The following is a 15,522-nucleotide window of genomic DNA, read 5'->3' as shown; positions in this document are numbered from 1 at the left end:
TGTGTTTCAGGCTGTCCTCAACAGTTGTGTACAAGGTAAGACTCCCACTGCCACTACCCCCAATCTATAACCTCTGTTTCTCTGGCTGTCCTCAGTAGGAGTGTACAAGGTAAGACCCCCACTGCCACTACCCCCAACCTATAACCTCTGTGTTTCAGGCTGTCCTCAACAGTTGTGTACAAGGTAAGACTCCTCTCTTTAAATAGTCAATTGTGTAGTTGGCAAACAATCAATAAAAGTTTACAGTTTTGTCACAATCCATATGACATATAAAGTATTTGCTTGAGTCTTATCCTGAGATAGGCGTAATTCAGTTCTAAAATGTTGATTCACATTTATAGTAAATGTTCATAGCGTTTAATTTTAGTTAACTGTTTATACAGTATATACAGATGACAATCACTCTAATAATGATATGCATCCAATAAACATTTGTAACAATACAGTGACACTCTAAATGTATCCTGATGAATAAGTTGTATTAAGTGTAACATGAAGATCTTCATCTCTGTGTTTTAGATAAAATTGACCAAATTCAGTCGACAGTGTTGGAAAAGAAGCTCGGCCAAAGAGCATTGGAGGTTTCCCTGATAGGACAACCAGTAGGCCTGTTACTACTGAATGGACAAGGGCATGAACACTCGGAGGACTCTCTGGAGCTTTTCTTTGAGAGTACCAAAAGTGGAGGGCAGGAAGATTGTGTCAAGTCCGTGGCTCACAAGGATTCAGGGATTACAGTCATACCATTCTTGTCCAGTTCATTGCCAACAGGTAAAGATATCCAATAAAACACCACTATATAGTCTTTTCCAAATGTCTCAAGACAAAATATGATCCGCTGACTAATGTTATTCACTTTGTTTTTCCACTCAGTTTAGTAGTTTGTTTTTGCAATTTTTATTCAAAGGACATGTTGGCAAGGATATGAATTTCAGTAAGGAAAAATAATCACAAGGTACGGTTTAAATGATTATTAGTCACTGTATTTAAATTGATCATCCTTTCTCCTTCTCTCATTATCATGAGTTATAAGTGTTTGTAAGTTCTAGAAAATTTCACCAGTCATACATCCTTTTAAATTGGTCACAAACGGTGGTCATGCATAAAAGAGTTCTACAGTAAAAATCACAACCTAAGACAGCTTCACGGATTCATGTTTTTACAGGAGCCAGTATGGCTTTGAAAGTCGATCGATCAGGAGATTTAAGAACAATACGATAATTGGTGTTGATTACACATCGAGTTGAGGAGGTGTCAGGTGTCACATTTAGCTTAATGAATTAATGTGTTACATGCATGTTCGATATAATATGTTTGGGTGTATTTTCATTTACAGAATAAACTATGTGTATGCCCCATTACAGTGATTTGTTTTAGACTTGCGCACTTTCATTTCCGCATTGTATAATACGAAGACGAAGCTAAGAACGTGTGATTGTTCGATTTTTAAATGTAACACTTCAGAAGTAAAACTTGACGGACTTGCAAATACAAATGCAGACCTGGAAAGACTTTGTCAAGTTCTAGACTAGCCAAGAACAGCATTTAATCACTAGGCCCGTGAATATTTAATAACAAATTCAAAATATGGTCCAACCGTTTTGATCGCGTTAAACGAAAGTTCGTTTTTTGGAAATAACTTACTCTACAGTATTTTTGTCATTGTATTTATTGTAAAATTACATACCTGTATTTGTTATATCATTCATCGATTGATTATAAACATTGGTTATTAATATAATCAGCAACTGTTGGTTCTTTGTGAAATAGCATTTCATACCAAATTTATGAACCTGCATAACTCCAACAGTCAAATAACTCGAAGTTTTCCCACGACCCCGTCTTCTTCGAGATAACGAGGTTTGACTGTAAGTTTGTGACAAAAAAAATGTGCATGCTTCAACTGGGGATCAAGCAAGCAACTGGTAGCTTCCCAGTCTGCAATTCTACCAATTTAGCTAAAGGGATATTCCCTCTTTTATGAAGCCAGAAGGCAATTGTAATCATATGTAATTGGTTGGTCCGGTGGCACTAGTGTGGATATCGCACTTGCCTTTCACAAAGAGTTTGCCCTCGAACACCACTTCAACATAGGTGGGGCTGCAGTGGCCAAGTGGCCATCTAACATTCTGCTCCCACTAGCCCTCCACCACTGGGTCCAGGTTTGAGGCCTTTGTGAAGCAGTCGCCAGGTACTGGCTGTAGGACGGTAGTTTTTCTCGGGGAACTCCGGCTTTCCTCCATCACCAAAACCTTAAATGACCATAGCTGTTAATAGGACATTAAACACAAACAAACCAAACCACATAGGTTCTTACTCCCTGTCACCACATGTAGGGCCATGGACACCATTTGTAACAGAAAATATAGTAGTGTGCTTCCACCAGGGTTCCAGTACATCACAGTCAATTGCTCTACCCACTGACCTTATAAGAACCTTCCTCTAGTGTAAAGCTAGAAGTTGACCGGGTTACTGTACATGTGTACAGTACAATTAAGTCTTTTAAAACGTCTTTTGAAAAAAACTCCTTTATCCATTATTACAATAAATATTAGTATGGCATCAAATATAACATAAAAGCACAATGATGATTTGATGATGGTTTTGATTTTTGTAGTTGTAGGTTTGTAATTGCAGACTCAATTAATTTGTATAAAGTACATACTGTTACTGTGTAATGGTTAATCTTTATAGCAATTGTTTTTAGAATCCGTTGAACACAAGTGATTTTGTCAAGTTTTAATTTCAGCTGTGGAAAATATCCTGCGGAAGGGGCGTCAGTCTGGTCATGTCCTCAATAACAAGACTATGACAGTTTTACCGTACTATCCAATTTTCCATGACTCTTTGATCAACCAGCCGAGATGTAACGAGGCAAGGATGCCTGATCCACAACCCCAGCATGCCATGGAGTCTGACAAACCGGACATACAGGAACACCCTCCTACACCCAGCCCTGATGATCCCCCATTTATAGCTCAAATTATAGAGGAAGATGGGTATCATCCTGCTCCAAATGACAATTCCGACATTACTAATGATGATCTGGATACATCCACCAGTGGAAAGGGTCAAGGTAAAAAATTTCCAAGGGAAGGTGGCCATACATTATTGAAACCAGATCCACCCAATAGAGAAAGGAATAAAGCTCAAATGCTACCATTGGAAGATGACCACACCTTATTGCCAAATAAAGGAGCAAATAATAAACCTGGGAAGGTGACATTCCTTGGTGATTATTCACCTAATGGAAATAGGGAACAGCATCAACCTGAACCTACTGTGTTAAAACCAACTGTTAGCCATGAACGAGTTAAACAGCCCAATGAAAAAAACCGAGGTCAAAATCTAGCAAGGGCCACGGAGACAAAAACCATACATTTACCCAAGCACAAGATCATTCTTCTGAGAATATCAAGTTTTGGACGGAAAATGAACAATGTTAGTATAGAACTGAATTCAGAAAAAGAGGAAGTAAAAATTTCAGGAACACGAGAGGATATAGGAATCACCACTGATGAAATGCTTAATAAGCTCAGAGAGGTACAGCAACATGATCGTAAAGTATCTCATGAAACAGCTGTCTTACTCGAACACAAAATGAGAATACCCGATTTTACAAGACAGACTTTGATAGGTGACAAGATCTACGCCCATGTGACTTGCTTAGTAAAGGAAAGCAATGTTAGAGCCTATGCTTTGCAGAGGGATCATGCCAAGAGAGCTGTGGACAAGATGCTGTCTCTGACTGACAGCGCTGACATTGGCTATACCGAGTGTCACTTTAAGTATCTGGCTAGTCCTGCCTGGCAGAATCTTGTCCAGAAATGGGAGGGGCTAGGTCAGGCCAAGATCAAATTGATGAAACCTGAGAAAAAGATCAGAATAACTTCACTTATATCACCTGCTGATATGGCCAAAGACATTGAAAAAGAACTAGAAAAATTCAGTAATGTAACAGGAAAACCTATCTCTGTAGATGGAGGCCAGGGCAAGATACTGAACTACTGTCTCCAGGGAAAGTTGAGGCAGATAGAGAGCGATGTCAGGTAGGTGTCAGTAAATACTGATGTCAGGTATGATTGTCAGGTAGGAATTACTAACTAGGTAATGTCAGGTAGCTAGGTGTCAGTAAATACCTGATGTCAGGTATTATTGTCAGGTAGGAATTACTAACTAGGTAGTGTCAGGTAGGTGTCAGTAAATACTGATGTCAGGTATGATTGTCAGGTAGGAGTAACTAACTAGGTAGTGTCAGGTAGGTGTCAGTAAATACCTAATGTCAGGTATCATTGTCAGTTGTATGATATACAATGCCTGTAGGGTGGCATTAACTAGGTGCTTTCAGGTGTTATTGTCAAGTATATGGCACTTACTAGATGATGTCAGTTATCAATATCAGGAATGTGGCACTAACTAGGTGATGTCAGGTGTCAATGTTTAGTTATCATTTACTAAATGATCTCTGTAATCAGTTGACATCAAGTATATGATGTCAGGAGACAGATATCTTGAGGTTGATATATGTTAATTGATGTCTCAAGATTGATGTCATGTGAGTGATATCAGGTTATCATGAAGGTTTTATCAAGATTAGGAGGTCAAGAAGGTGGTAATACATGGTAAAGATGGTGACAATTAGGAGAATGATATGAGGGTGTTTTTCAAGAGTTTAATGTCAGGAGAGTGTTGATGTACTGTAAGATGGAAAGTCTTTGTCCCCTCCTTTTATTTGTACCCTTCTTCCTCTTTAATGGGCGGATTGGTCGAGTGGTTAACACTCCTGCCTTCCATGCAGATGGCCGGGGTTCGATCCCCAAAATCATTGTACGCATAGAATATTCAGAGAAAGTGTTTTTCTCTTTCCCATACTCCAACAACCCTGGTGGAGTATAAAATGGTCTAGGGTGGATGTTACGGTATCTGTGCTGTTACATTCAAATGAGGTGGCAATTTAAAAGATACCGTTGGAAGCATGGTCCCAGTTCAAACAGAACACAATACATCTCCTGCACACGCAGACATACCCACAGGGAGATATTAGCCAGGTGGCATAGGACTAACAGTTAGCGCCTCATAAGGCAGCTCCTGGGAATTCCTCAAAACTGTATTAACTAATGTATATGCTAATTGTGTTGATTGTATAAATTGTATATCTATGTACTGTAAAGTGCTAAAGCGCTCAAGAGTGGCATATTCTAGCCAGATAGGGTTAGAAGCTATATCAAATATTGTATACTATTTAACAATTTAGCCAGCAAAATCAAGATTGTACTACATACAATACCAGTATGATTTTATGGTAGGCAAATGTCACACTAGGCTGGCAAATACATGTATGTATAATTAAAAGAGAAAAGGGGGACATCTGCGGGGGAAAAGAAACGTTGTTGTTTGTGTAAATTATACAATAAACACTGTTTATATATATGGTAGAAATGCTGGTGGTCAGATGGATCATGGATACAAGGCTGGTACCTACCTAATTACTGTTCAGGGCAGTCCAAGTATCGTCCAGAAATCTGAGAGCCAGCTCCGCAACCTCACATCTAGCATCTGGGAGGGCACTATCCACCTCAGCAGACTGGAGGACAAATCAAGACCCCCCTCAGGTAAAATAGTAGATTTATCCAGATTTTTTTATGCTAAGACTGTAAGGAAAATATGTGATTTTTTTTGTATGCTGAATTTCAACTACAATATTTTTTTTATGTCCTGCTTAATAAGTCATTGCTAATTGTATGAACACTAGGAATGATTTAGAGTTGTTTATTTTCATGAATCAATACAATTGAATCGGATTCTTTGTTTAAAATTTCCCCTAATCTCCACTAAAGAATGCAATAGCAGACAATTCAAATCAAATTATGGATAATCAGAATGCTGACAGATATTGAAATATGAAGGTCTTTATAATGGAATCAATTTAGACCTTTACTATCTTACTTCCTTATTTTCCAAGATAATATAAGCATTTGCAACTTATCTTTGCATGCAATGACTTAAATATACTTTCGTGACAAGAACAAACATTACTTGGTATTCAACAAATCTAAATCAAGACTACTTTAAAATTCCATTTTTGTGTCGCCTGCGAAAAGCTGATAACACATAGGTATTGCTATGTCGGCGGAGGCGTCGCCGTCGTCGTCCGCACAGAGGTTTTCGTGGGATAACTTGAGTTTCCTTGGGCCGATCAAACTCAAACTTCATGCAGTGCTTCCTTACCAAAACTGCTTGCTAAGGATTGCTTTTCAGGTCCAAAGGTCAAAGGTCAAGGTCACTGTTACTATAAATAGAAAATCTGTTTTCGTGCGATAACTTGAGTTTCCTTGGGCTGATCAAACTCAAACTTCATGCAGTGCTTCCTTACCAAAAGTGCTTGCTTGGGATTGCTTTTCAGGTCCAAAGGTCAAAGGTCGAGGTCACTGTTACTATAAATGGAAAATATGTTTTCGTGCGATAACTTGAGTTTCCTTGGGCCTTAAAACTCAGAGTATTCCTCCAAGAATAACAGATTATGTAACAAAATGATGCCATCCAAAAACATAATCTATTATTATTGCTTACTTTTAACATATTTCTTGAAATGAAAAGTGTATCTATTTCTTCTCCCAGCTTCCTGCGCAGGCGACACATCCACTTCTGTGGAATTCTTGTTCTGAATAAACACTGGTTAGGTATTTTAATTACTGATTAATCTCATTAAATCATTGAATGGGTAAATCTAGAGGTTGGGCAACCAATTTTTCAAGCAGATAGCCAGGGTTCACATCTGATCATGAATCCTGATTTTTCAAAGACTCCATGATATTAGATCCATGTCTCAATTACTCATTTTGAGACGAGTCTCTCGGCTAAGGACTCAAAGGTGTAGGTCCTGTGTCTCAATGACTCATTATCAGATGAGTCTCTCAGCTAGGGACTCAAAGGTGTAGGTCCTATGTCTCCAGGCACATATAGTAGAAAGTAAGGGAATGCTATGGCAGATACAGAAAATGAGTGCTTCAAAAGAGATGGTTACAGATTGTTCAAACTAAATTTATATGAACCAGTTACAGGAGTAAGCTCATGGTTACAATATACGACAGTATCCAAAGCTTGCTGCCAGCTTGATAACTAGACAAATGTACAGATTAGAATGAAACCACTTCCTATGTGCACTACACAGCTGTCCACTACCAGTTGTTAGAAATGCAGTCGGGAAGTGGACATACATGTCCTCACCAGTACATTCAACCACCATTTCTCTTTAGCTCATGTATACAATCTCTGTTACATGATAACCAAGTTTATTTATGCTCATTTGTAAATTTAATGTGAACATTGAAGGAGAATTAAACTGGTTATATTAACCACTGTGAGTGTGGGGCAATGTCACCATAAAACCTTTCTAAGTTCAGATGTTGTTCATATAGACTGTAAATGCCATGGCCTATGAGTTCAGGACCTCATCTTTATTACGACATAGCAGTTGTAACATTGGATACTGCTGACCCACCAATTGAAGATGGCTTTTTAGCACACCATCATCTGATGTTGAGCTATTCAAATCACCCTGCGTCCGTTGTCCGTCCGTCCGTCGTCTGTTGTCCGTCCTTAAACAATTCTTGTTATCGGTATTTCTCAAGAAGTACCAAATGGATCTTTCTCAAATTGTATATGTAGGTTCCCCTTGGTCCTTAGCTGTGCAGGGCAAGTTTTGAGACTGATCGGATAAACAACATGGCCGACAGGCAGCCATCTTGGGGTTTGATAGTGAAAGTTTGTTATCACTATTTCTCGGGAAGTACGGGAGGGATCTTTCTCAAATTTTATATGTAGTGTTCCCCTTGTTCCCTTGTTGTGCAGCAGTGCCGGAAATGGACGATCGGTGATTTAGAAAATGCGATGATTTTTTTTATCTGATTTTATTTATAAATACTGCCAGGGTGTCTTCTTTAAGGTGCAAGTTTTGTGTATTTCGTTTTGGGAAGACCTGAATGGAGTGGATCATGTCAGGTTTTAACTAGGGTTGAAGAATGTTTTATTCTGTTTTACATATTACAAACTTGTCATGTTATATGTTATTTAAATGTGCTGAAGCATTGTGTTCAATGCTGTGGAAATATTTCTTTCCAAAATTATTTGGGCAAGAGGGATATTTCTCAAATTTGGTACATGTTTGTAGGTTCCCCTTGATCCCTCGTTGTACATGGTATATTTTGAGACTGATCATAAAAACAAAATGGCTAAAGGAAGAACTAAACAGATCTTTCTCACATTGCAATGATCGATTCTATTTCTTTCACATTTAGTACTGTACTAGTAAATATGTGAATGACAAACTCACTTTGAAGGTTGAATTGGCTTTCATCCACATCAGTATTAAGTTTAGATCAAAAGTTACGTGAAGGTGCATTTACTGTTAACATGACTCGATCAAACAAATTAGAGAAAAGAAGAGAAAAGATCGAACTGACAAAGAACTAATGAAGATAGTACAATGGTGGGCGCCAAGATCCCTCTGGGATCTCTTTTTGGATACAGTCATTGTGCTTTGTCCGTCATCGTGCGCCGTCAGCCGACCGTCATCCGTAAAATTTCAACATTTTAAACTTCTTCTCAAGTTCCACCAGTGGGATTGAGCTATAACTTGCCTTAAATGATCCTGAGATGGTCCTGACCAAGTGTTGTTATTTTTCGGGTCCATCCAAAATCCAAGACGGCCGCCATCTTAAAAAACACATCTTAAACTTCTTCTCCAGTTCCACTGGTGCCATTGAGCTAAAAGTTGGTGGGGATGTTAAGGAAAGGAATGCGACAAAGCGTTGTTATTTTTCAGCATTGAATTGTGTTGATATGGCATTTACAGTCTAAATGAATGACACAGCTTTAATTTGCAGGCAAACATTTCATAATGTGTTATTGCACATTATGACGTTTGCCTGCCGAGCTATGTCGTTCACCCATACTGTGACAGCCCTATCAACACTGTTCAATACTTAAGAATCCATTGGTGCCCAACCTGAAACTGGTTATATGTGGCTGTCAGGATCCAATTTTTGTTTCACCATATAAATAGCTGAGTATTTAATAGGCTATTGGATTTCTTTTTTGCACTGTTTAAATGTATGTTAAGGTCTTAATGTATGATAGTGGCTCTCTTTAAGACCTTTTTTTTTCACACGGTATAAATGTATAGTGACTATCGTAAAGAAACTTGACATTGACTTTTATCAGCATTTTTCTAACACTACTTTATTTTGTATTCCTAATTTCTCACAGATGAAGAAGTTACTGTTATGATAGATGGCCTATCATCAGAGAAGGGGAAGGAATTCCTGAAGAGATTCAGCATAGAGCACTCGTGTGTTGTTCTTTTTACTCCCAAGCTAGGATCTAGGCATGGATCCAGGTAAATTTAAATTTTATATTGACCATATAACCCTGATTCAATGAAAATCCTACAAGTTATGAAATAAATTTACAAAATTTTATTAAATTTCTTTCGAATTTGATATAGTGTATATACACTCTCTATCGATAGGCGAAACATCCCAGGTCGAGTTATATATGGAATATAAAATTTCGTCACATTGTTGTACAGGTATACGAAGACAATACAAATCACTCGCTCAGATGAAACTTGACAAAAGGGAACAGTCGGTCTTGAAACGTTGTGACACACTGTTTGTGTAAAAAGTAAAATTTTGATTTTCTATCAAATTGATTGCACTACCTTGTCAATGGGAGGATCAAGTACTAAAAATTAATTGAAATTCAGTCATTGAATAAACATGTTTTCCTGTATAATGAGATAAACACATCTGGAGACACAATGCATGTATATGAAATGGTACAGTTTCAGTTGCTGTATAATTAAACAAGTTTGCCGCTGTTGGTATTCTATCTGCTAAATGTTTTAATGACATATATTGATGTTAGGGTTACATATATGGTAAGGTCCTAAAATGTCTGCCCCCAAACTTCACAGTCAGAATGTTTTTAATTTGATTGTTGAATGCTCTTTGCCCTAACTTAATGTTAATTGAATTCACATGTATAAATATCTGGAAAAGGTTTAGCCTATTCATTTTCATCATGTTTCCCCCCATTCATTGTAAAATGATGTATTTAGCTCATCTGGTCTGAAGGTCCATTGAGCTTATACCATAGCACAGCATCAGTCGTTCTTTTCCTTAAATGATATATAAATTTGTGGAATTTCTTAAAATTTGGTCTTATACTGTTGTGATACTCAATGTTTCACTCCAGAATCAAAATACAGTGTGTAGAATAATAGAATCTCTCACCCCCTCAACCTGAGGGGGAAGATTCTTATGTTGCCAAACACGAGGCTTTGCCCACAAGGGGGTGAATGATTCTTTTTCTCTTACCCTGTTCTCCCAATGTGTATCATATACACAATGTAATGATAACGTTGCATGCTAAATTCAGGATTGACGTGACGTTGATGGATTGTTGACTTGACGTCATTGTATTGTTAAAGTGACGTCATACCATTGTTATGAATAGGGGAATCCCCCCGTCTCAACCCTATGGTGAGACAAGGGAATCTCACACCGGTAAAAGTACGGATACACCTGTCCAGGGTAAGAGAAAAAGGAATCTCACAACATAACACCAGATGCCAGATATTTATGCATGATGCAAATTTTTCAATTCCTTCAAAATTGAATTTCCGAGTTGGAATTTTGGTTTGCTTATCTCCATGTAAATGCTAACATGTAAGAGAAAATTAGATACAGCTAGTGTACTCAGGAAAAATACCCGATACATTATGGTATGCTGCATTAGTGATTTATCTATTGTTGCTTCTTACTGAATTAACTTAGAGGAATTGTTTCTTCTATCAAAATAGTTAGAATTGTTAAAAAAAGTATACTTTCCGGGTTCTGAGTCATGTGACTCTTTGATACACTTTGACGGTTTGTGTGCTACAGACTATAGCTGTATTGAGTGTATAGTTACTCAGAAGAATCCATGCTGTGGTTCTTTCACAGATTGGGATCTACAATATATGTCACCTCGGTGAATCATGTAATGACTCTCTTGCTGTGGACTGTGGACTGTGTGGACTGTGGACTGTGGACTGTGGACTGTGTGGACTGTGTGGACTGTGGACTGTGTGGACTGTGGACGGACTGTGGACTGACTGTGGACTGTGGACTGTGGACTAACTGTGGACTGTGGACTGACTGTGGACTGACGGTGGACTGTGGACTGTGTGGACTGTGGACTGTGGGCTGTGTGGACTGTGGACTGACTGTGGACTGTGGACTGACTGGACTTTGTGGACTGTGGACTGTGTGGACTGTGGACTGTGGACTGGGGACTGTGTGGACTGTGGACTGACTGTGGACTGGCTGGGGACTGTGGACTGTGGACTAACTGTGGACTGTGGACTGACTGTGGACTGACGGTGGACTGTGGACTGTGTGGACTGTGGACTGTGTTGACTGTGGACTGTGGACTGTGGACTGACTGTGGCCTGTGGACTGTGGACTGACTGTGGACTGTGGACTGACTGTGGACTGACTGGGGACTGTGGACTGTGGACTGTGTGGACTGTGTGGACTGTGTGGAGTGTGGACTGTGTGGACTGTGGACTGTTGACTGTGTGGACTGTGGACTGTGTGGACTGTGGACGGACTGTGGACTGACTGTGGACTGTGGACTGTGGACTGTGCGGACTGTGGACTGTGGACTGACTGTGGACTGTGTGGACTGTGGACTGTGGACTGTGGAGTGTGTGGACTGTGTTGACTGTGGACTGTGGACTGTGGACTGACTGTGGCCTGTGGACTGTGGACTGACTGTGGACTGTGGACTGTGGACTAACTGTGGCCTGTGGACTGACTGTGGACTGACTGTGGACTGTGGACTGTGGACTAACTGTGGCCTGTGGACTGACTGTGGACTGACTGTGGACTGTGGACTGTGGACTAACTGTGGCCTGTGGACTGACTGTGGACTGACTGTGGACTGTGGACTGTGGACTAACTGTGGACTGTGGACTGACTGTGGACTGACGGTGGACTGTGGACTGTGTGGACTGTGGACTGTGGGCTGTGTGGACTGTGGACTGACTGTGGACTGTGGACTGACTGGACTGTGTGGACTGTGGACTGTGTGGTCTGTGGACTGTGGACTGTGTGGACTGTGTGGACTGTGTGGACTGTGGACTGTGGACTGTGGACTGTGTGGACCGTGGACTGACTGGACTGACTGTGGACTGTGGACTGTGGACTGTGTGGACTGTGGACTGTGGACTGTGTGGACTGTGGACTGTGGACTGACTGTGGACTGTGGACTGTGGACTGACTGTGGACTGTGGACTGTGGACTGACTGTGGACTGTGGACTGTGGACTGGACTTGACAGAGTTTCCCTTAGCCTAATACAGTAGAATACTTGACTTTAATTTAGTTCTTGCCTGGATTGGTTTTGGATGCACAGCAAATTTACAATATGATAAGTATAAATTGTACAATTGGGGGAAATTTTAATGGTGTGGAAATGTTTGTGATTTTCGTGTTGATTATATATAGTTAGCACAAACACATCTGCACACAAATATATAATATATAGATTATAGAGTAAAACGTTTTCGAACCATTGTCAACATGAAATCTCCAAACTGTTATCAATTTAAGGAGTCAGATATTTCCATATGTTTGAACTTCACACTTCTATAGTGGAGATTTTGATACTTGCGATATCTGCACCAACTTATTCCAGTGATACTGTTAAATACAACATTGATATTTAAAATGATTGATTTTTTTTTGGAATTTGCATGTCAGGTCTGATGAGCCAAGGAATATAAATTTAAAGCGATCATCATCTATGCCAGTCCTCGACCCTCCCCCTCCCCGCTCGCACGTGTACGACAGACACCAAACAAATGCCCGGGTAGAGAAGTCAGCCCATGGCCAGAACATCCCATATCAACCTAAACACAGAGCGAGAGAGCCATATGGACGTGGAAACAGAGAATTCCATGGACATGCACATAGAAATTCAGAAGATTTTTCTGGCCAAAGGAAATCTGAGAGATATTCCAGACTTACAAAATCTATTAAAGTTGGAAACTGTACTATTACTGTCAAGAAAGGTAGCATCACAGAGGAAATGGTATGTGCACATGCTTTTTGTGTACATGTATAAAACTTTAGACAGAGTCCAGGTAATGACCTTAAAAGCTAGGGTACCGTAACTCAGCCATCAATCGAACCCTGTTTACATCTGCAGAGAAACTGGACTGGGTCGATCAACGGCGACCAGGTATTGGTAGAGCGTCCAACTTGAGTTTGGGAGGTCTTTGGTTCGAAACCCCAGTTTGGCTGTTGCATTTCTCTTTCTCCTGTGACAAAATTGGCAAGCTTGCCAACTCTTGTTTCAAGTACTGAGTGAATGCTTAGCAAGGAGATACCCGAACCTGGGTTATTAATAATGGTGTCTTTAGGAGGGAAATTTGAAAAAGGAGAGAGGAATGTAGCAGAACTGGACTGGGTCGACCATTAGCGACCAGATAGAGTTTGGAGGGTCCCTGGTTCGAACCCCATGCAGTCTTTGCTGTTGCATTTCTCTAATTCTTGTTATACATCAAAAAGATTGTAGAAATTAAATAATGTTGTATTAATAAAGGACTTGTCTTTAATGTATACACAGACTTAACATTGAATGGGTTAACTTTAACATGTACAGCGTGTGTTAGTTAAAAAGAAGTTCCCAGTGATGGTTGGTTATCATGTCTATCTAACTAAAGTTCATTATGTCTCCCATTCGAATGAAGGGAGAAATATTGTATTAGTACTCGTTCTTCTTCTAATCGGACTTGTCATGGCCATAACTTTTGAACCGTTAAAGATATCTTGATGAAACTTTAGGTATGCATGCATCACCCACAGGAGGTGTGCAGTGCACTAGAATTAGGTCACTGTGACCTTCACCTCAAGGTCAAAGGTCAAATAAGTGCACATTTTAAGTAAATTCTTGTCCGGCCCGTAAATTTCAAACCATTAAAGATATCTTAATCAAACTTGAAGTATACCTGCATCACTCACAGAAGGTGTGCAGTGTACTGGAATTAGGTCTTTTGCGCACTATATACAGAGTTATGGCCCTTTGTTTAATTTCAATACCAGCATAACTTCCCCATGTTATTAGGGTNATCATACTTACCATATTGATGTATCTTGAGACGGCGGAATTTCTCACACTAAAATCAGATTTTATGCCCCACTATACACAGAGTCNAAGGTCAAGGTCAAATTTTGTATATTTTCCCTGATGAACATTTTGTTATGACATTATGAAGCAAAGTTGGTTGGAATTTAACAAAGAGTCAACTGACTTAAGGTTAAGGCCACTGGGTCCAAGGTTAAGGTCAAATTCAGTATCTTTTTACTGGGGAACATTTTGTTATGACACTTTGAAGCAAAGTTGGTTGAAATTAAACAAGGAGTCAGTTGACCCAAGGTCACTGGGTCAAAGGTCAAGGTTATATTTTGTATCTTTTCACTGGTGAACATTTCGTTTTGACACTTTGAAGCAATGTTGTTCAGAATTAAACAAGGAGTCATTTGACCAAATGTCCAGGTTACTGGTTCAAAAGGTTTAAGGTCAAGGTCAAATTTTGTATTTTTCACTGATTAACATTTTGTTATGATATTATGAAGCAAAGTTCGTCGGAATTGAGTCAACTGACCAAAGATCAGGGTCACTGGGTTAAAGGTCAAGGTCATTTTGGTCCAAAGGTCAAAGACAAAGTGGATCTCTTACTTTGACCCTGCCTCTTGATGGGGGAGGTATTTAAGGTGAATCAAAATTAATCAAAGCTTACAAATGAGTATTGCACCGGTATTTACATTTCTGTTATCTCAGCAAATATGGAAGTGGAAGGAAACAAGACTCACATCATAGTACATGTAAAATGTATATTTTGCTGCCTTGCAATTTCTTTTTAAGTCCAAATGTCAAACATCAAGCTCAGCTATATTGACAGATTGCTTCTTGATAATTAAGGGGGATATATTGCCACAAGACGGGGCTCTTACTGAACTGTCAGTGTTCTAGTTTGACCAAACTTGCTAAAGTTTTAATGTGTCTTGGGAAGTAGGAGTGTCGAATTCTAAATTCGGGTCTCGTGCCCCACTATGTAAAGCGATAGTGCCCTTTGTTAATTTTTTATACTGAAGTTTTTCTATTGGCTAATAATTAAGGGGAGACATGTTTTTGTTCACAAAAACAAAATTTTAGTTAATTTTCAAAAAGTATAAAGACATAATGGAGGTTTATCGAGTGTCTTTTACAACGTGAAAAATTACTAATCTGGGGGTATTAGTCTGCCATTCTGGCAGCAGTTCTAGATTTGTCTATTTTCAGAACTATTTTAATTCAGAACAAAAACAACATATGAAGAATTTAAAAATCACTGTTGGAAAACAAGAAACACATTTTCAAATGTTTCTCATAAATTGTATTTCCAAAATTTGTATAAACAACTCCCTATGTG

The 15,522-nt window shown here is 39.3% G+C and overlaps 1 protein-coding gene across 1 annotated transcript in view; it reads left to right on the top strand.

Annotated features, from left to right (window-relative positions):
* Positions 1–10: 10 nt before the first annotated feature.
* The window catches only part of LOC110449485, a gene marked incomplete at its 5' end in the record, with an annotated part of 32,249 nt that continues 16,737 nt past the window's right edge, over positions 11–15,522 (top strand). The window contains 6 exons of the mRNA XM_021496371.1: positions 11–35; positions 520–771; positions 2,750–4,049; positions 5,437–5,612; positions 9,268–9,397; positions 12,809–13,139. Of these exons, the coding sequence (XP_021352046.1) occupies positions 11–35; positions 520–771; positions 2,750–4,049; positions 5,437–5,612; positions 9,268–9,397; positions 12,809–13,139 (2,214 nt within the window). The remainder of the gene's footprint in view (positions 36–519; positions 772–2,749; positions 4,050–5,436; positions 5,613–9,267; positions 9,398–12,808; positions 13,140–15,522) is intronic.

Source organism: Mizuhopecten yessoensis, unplaced genomic scaffold, assembly GCF_002113885.1.
Source record: "Mizuhopecten yessoensis strain PY_sf001 unplaced genomic scaffold, ASM211388v2 scaffold4627, whole genome shotgun sequence".
In the NCBI taxonomy this organism is placed as follows: Eukaryota; Metazoa; Mollusca; class Bivalvia; order Pectinida; family Pectinidae; genus Mizuhopecten; species Mizuhopecten yessoensis.
Note: the sequence above shows the minus strand (reverse complement) of the source record. Positions and strands in the feature narration are given on the sequence as shown.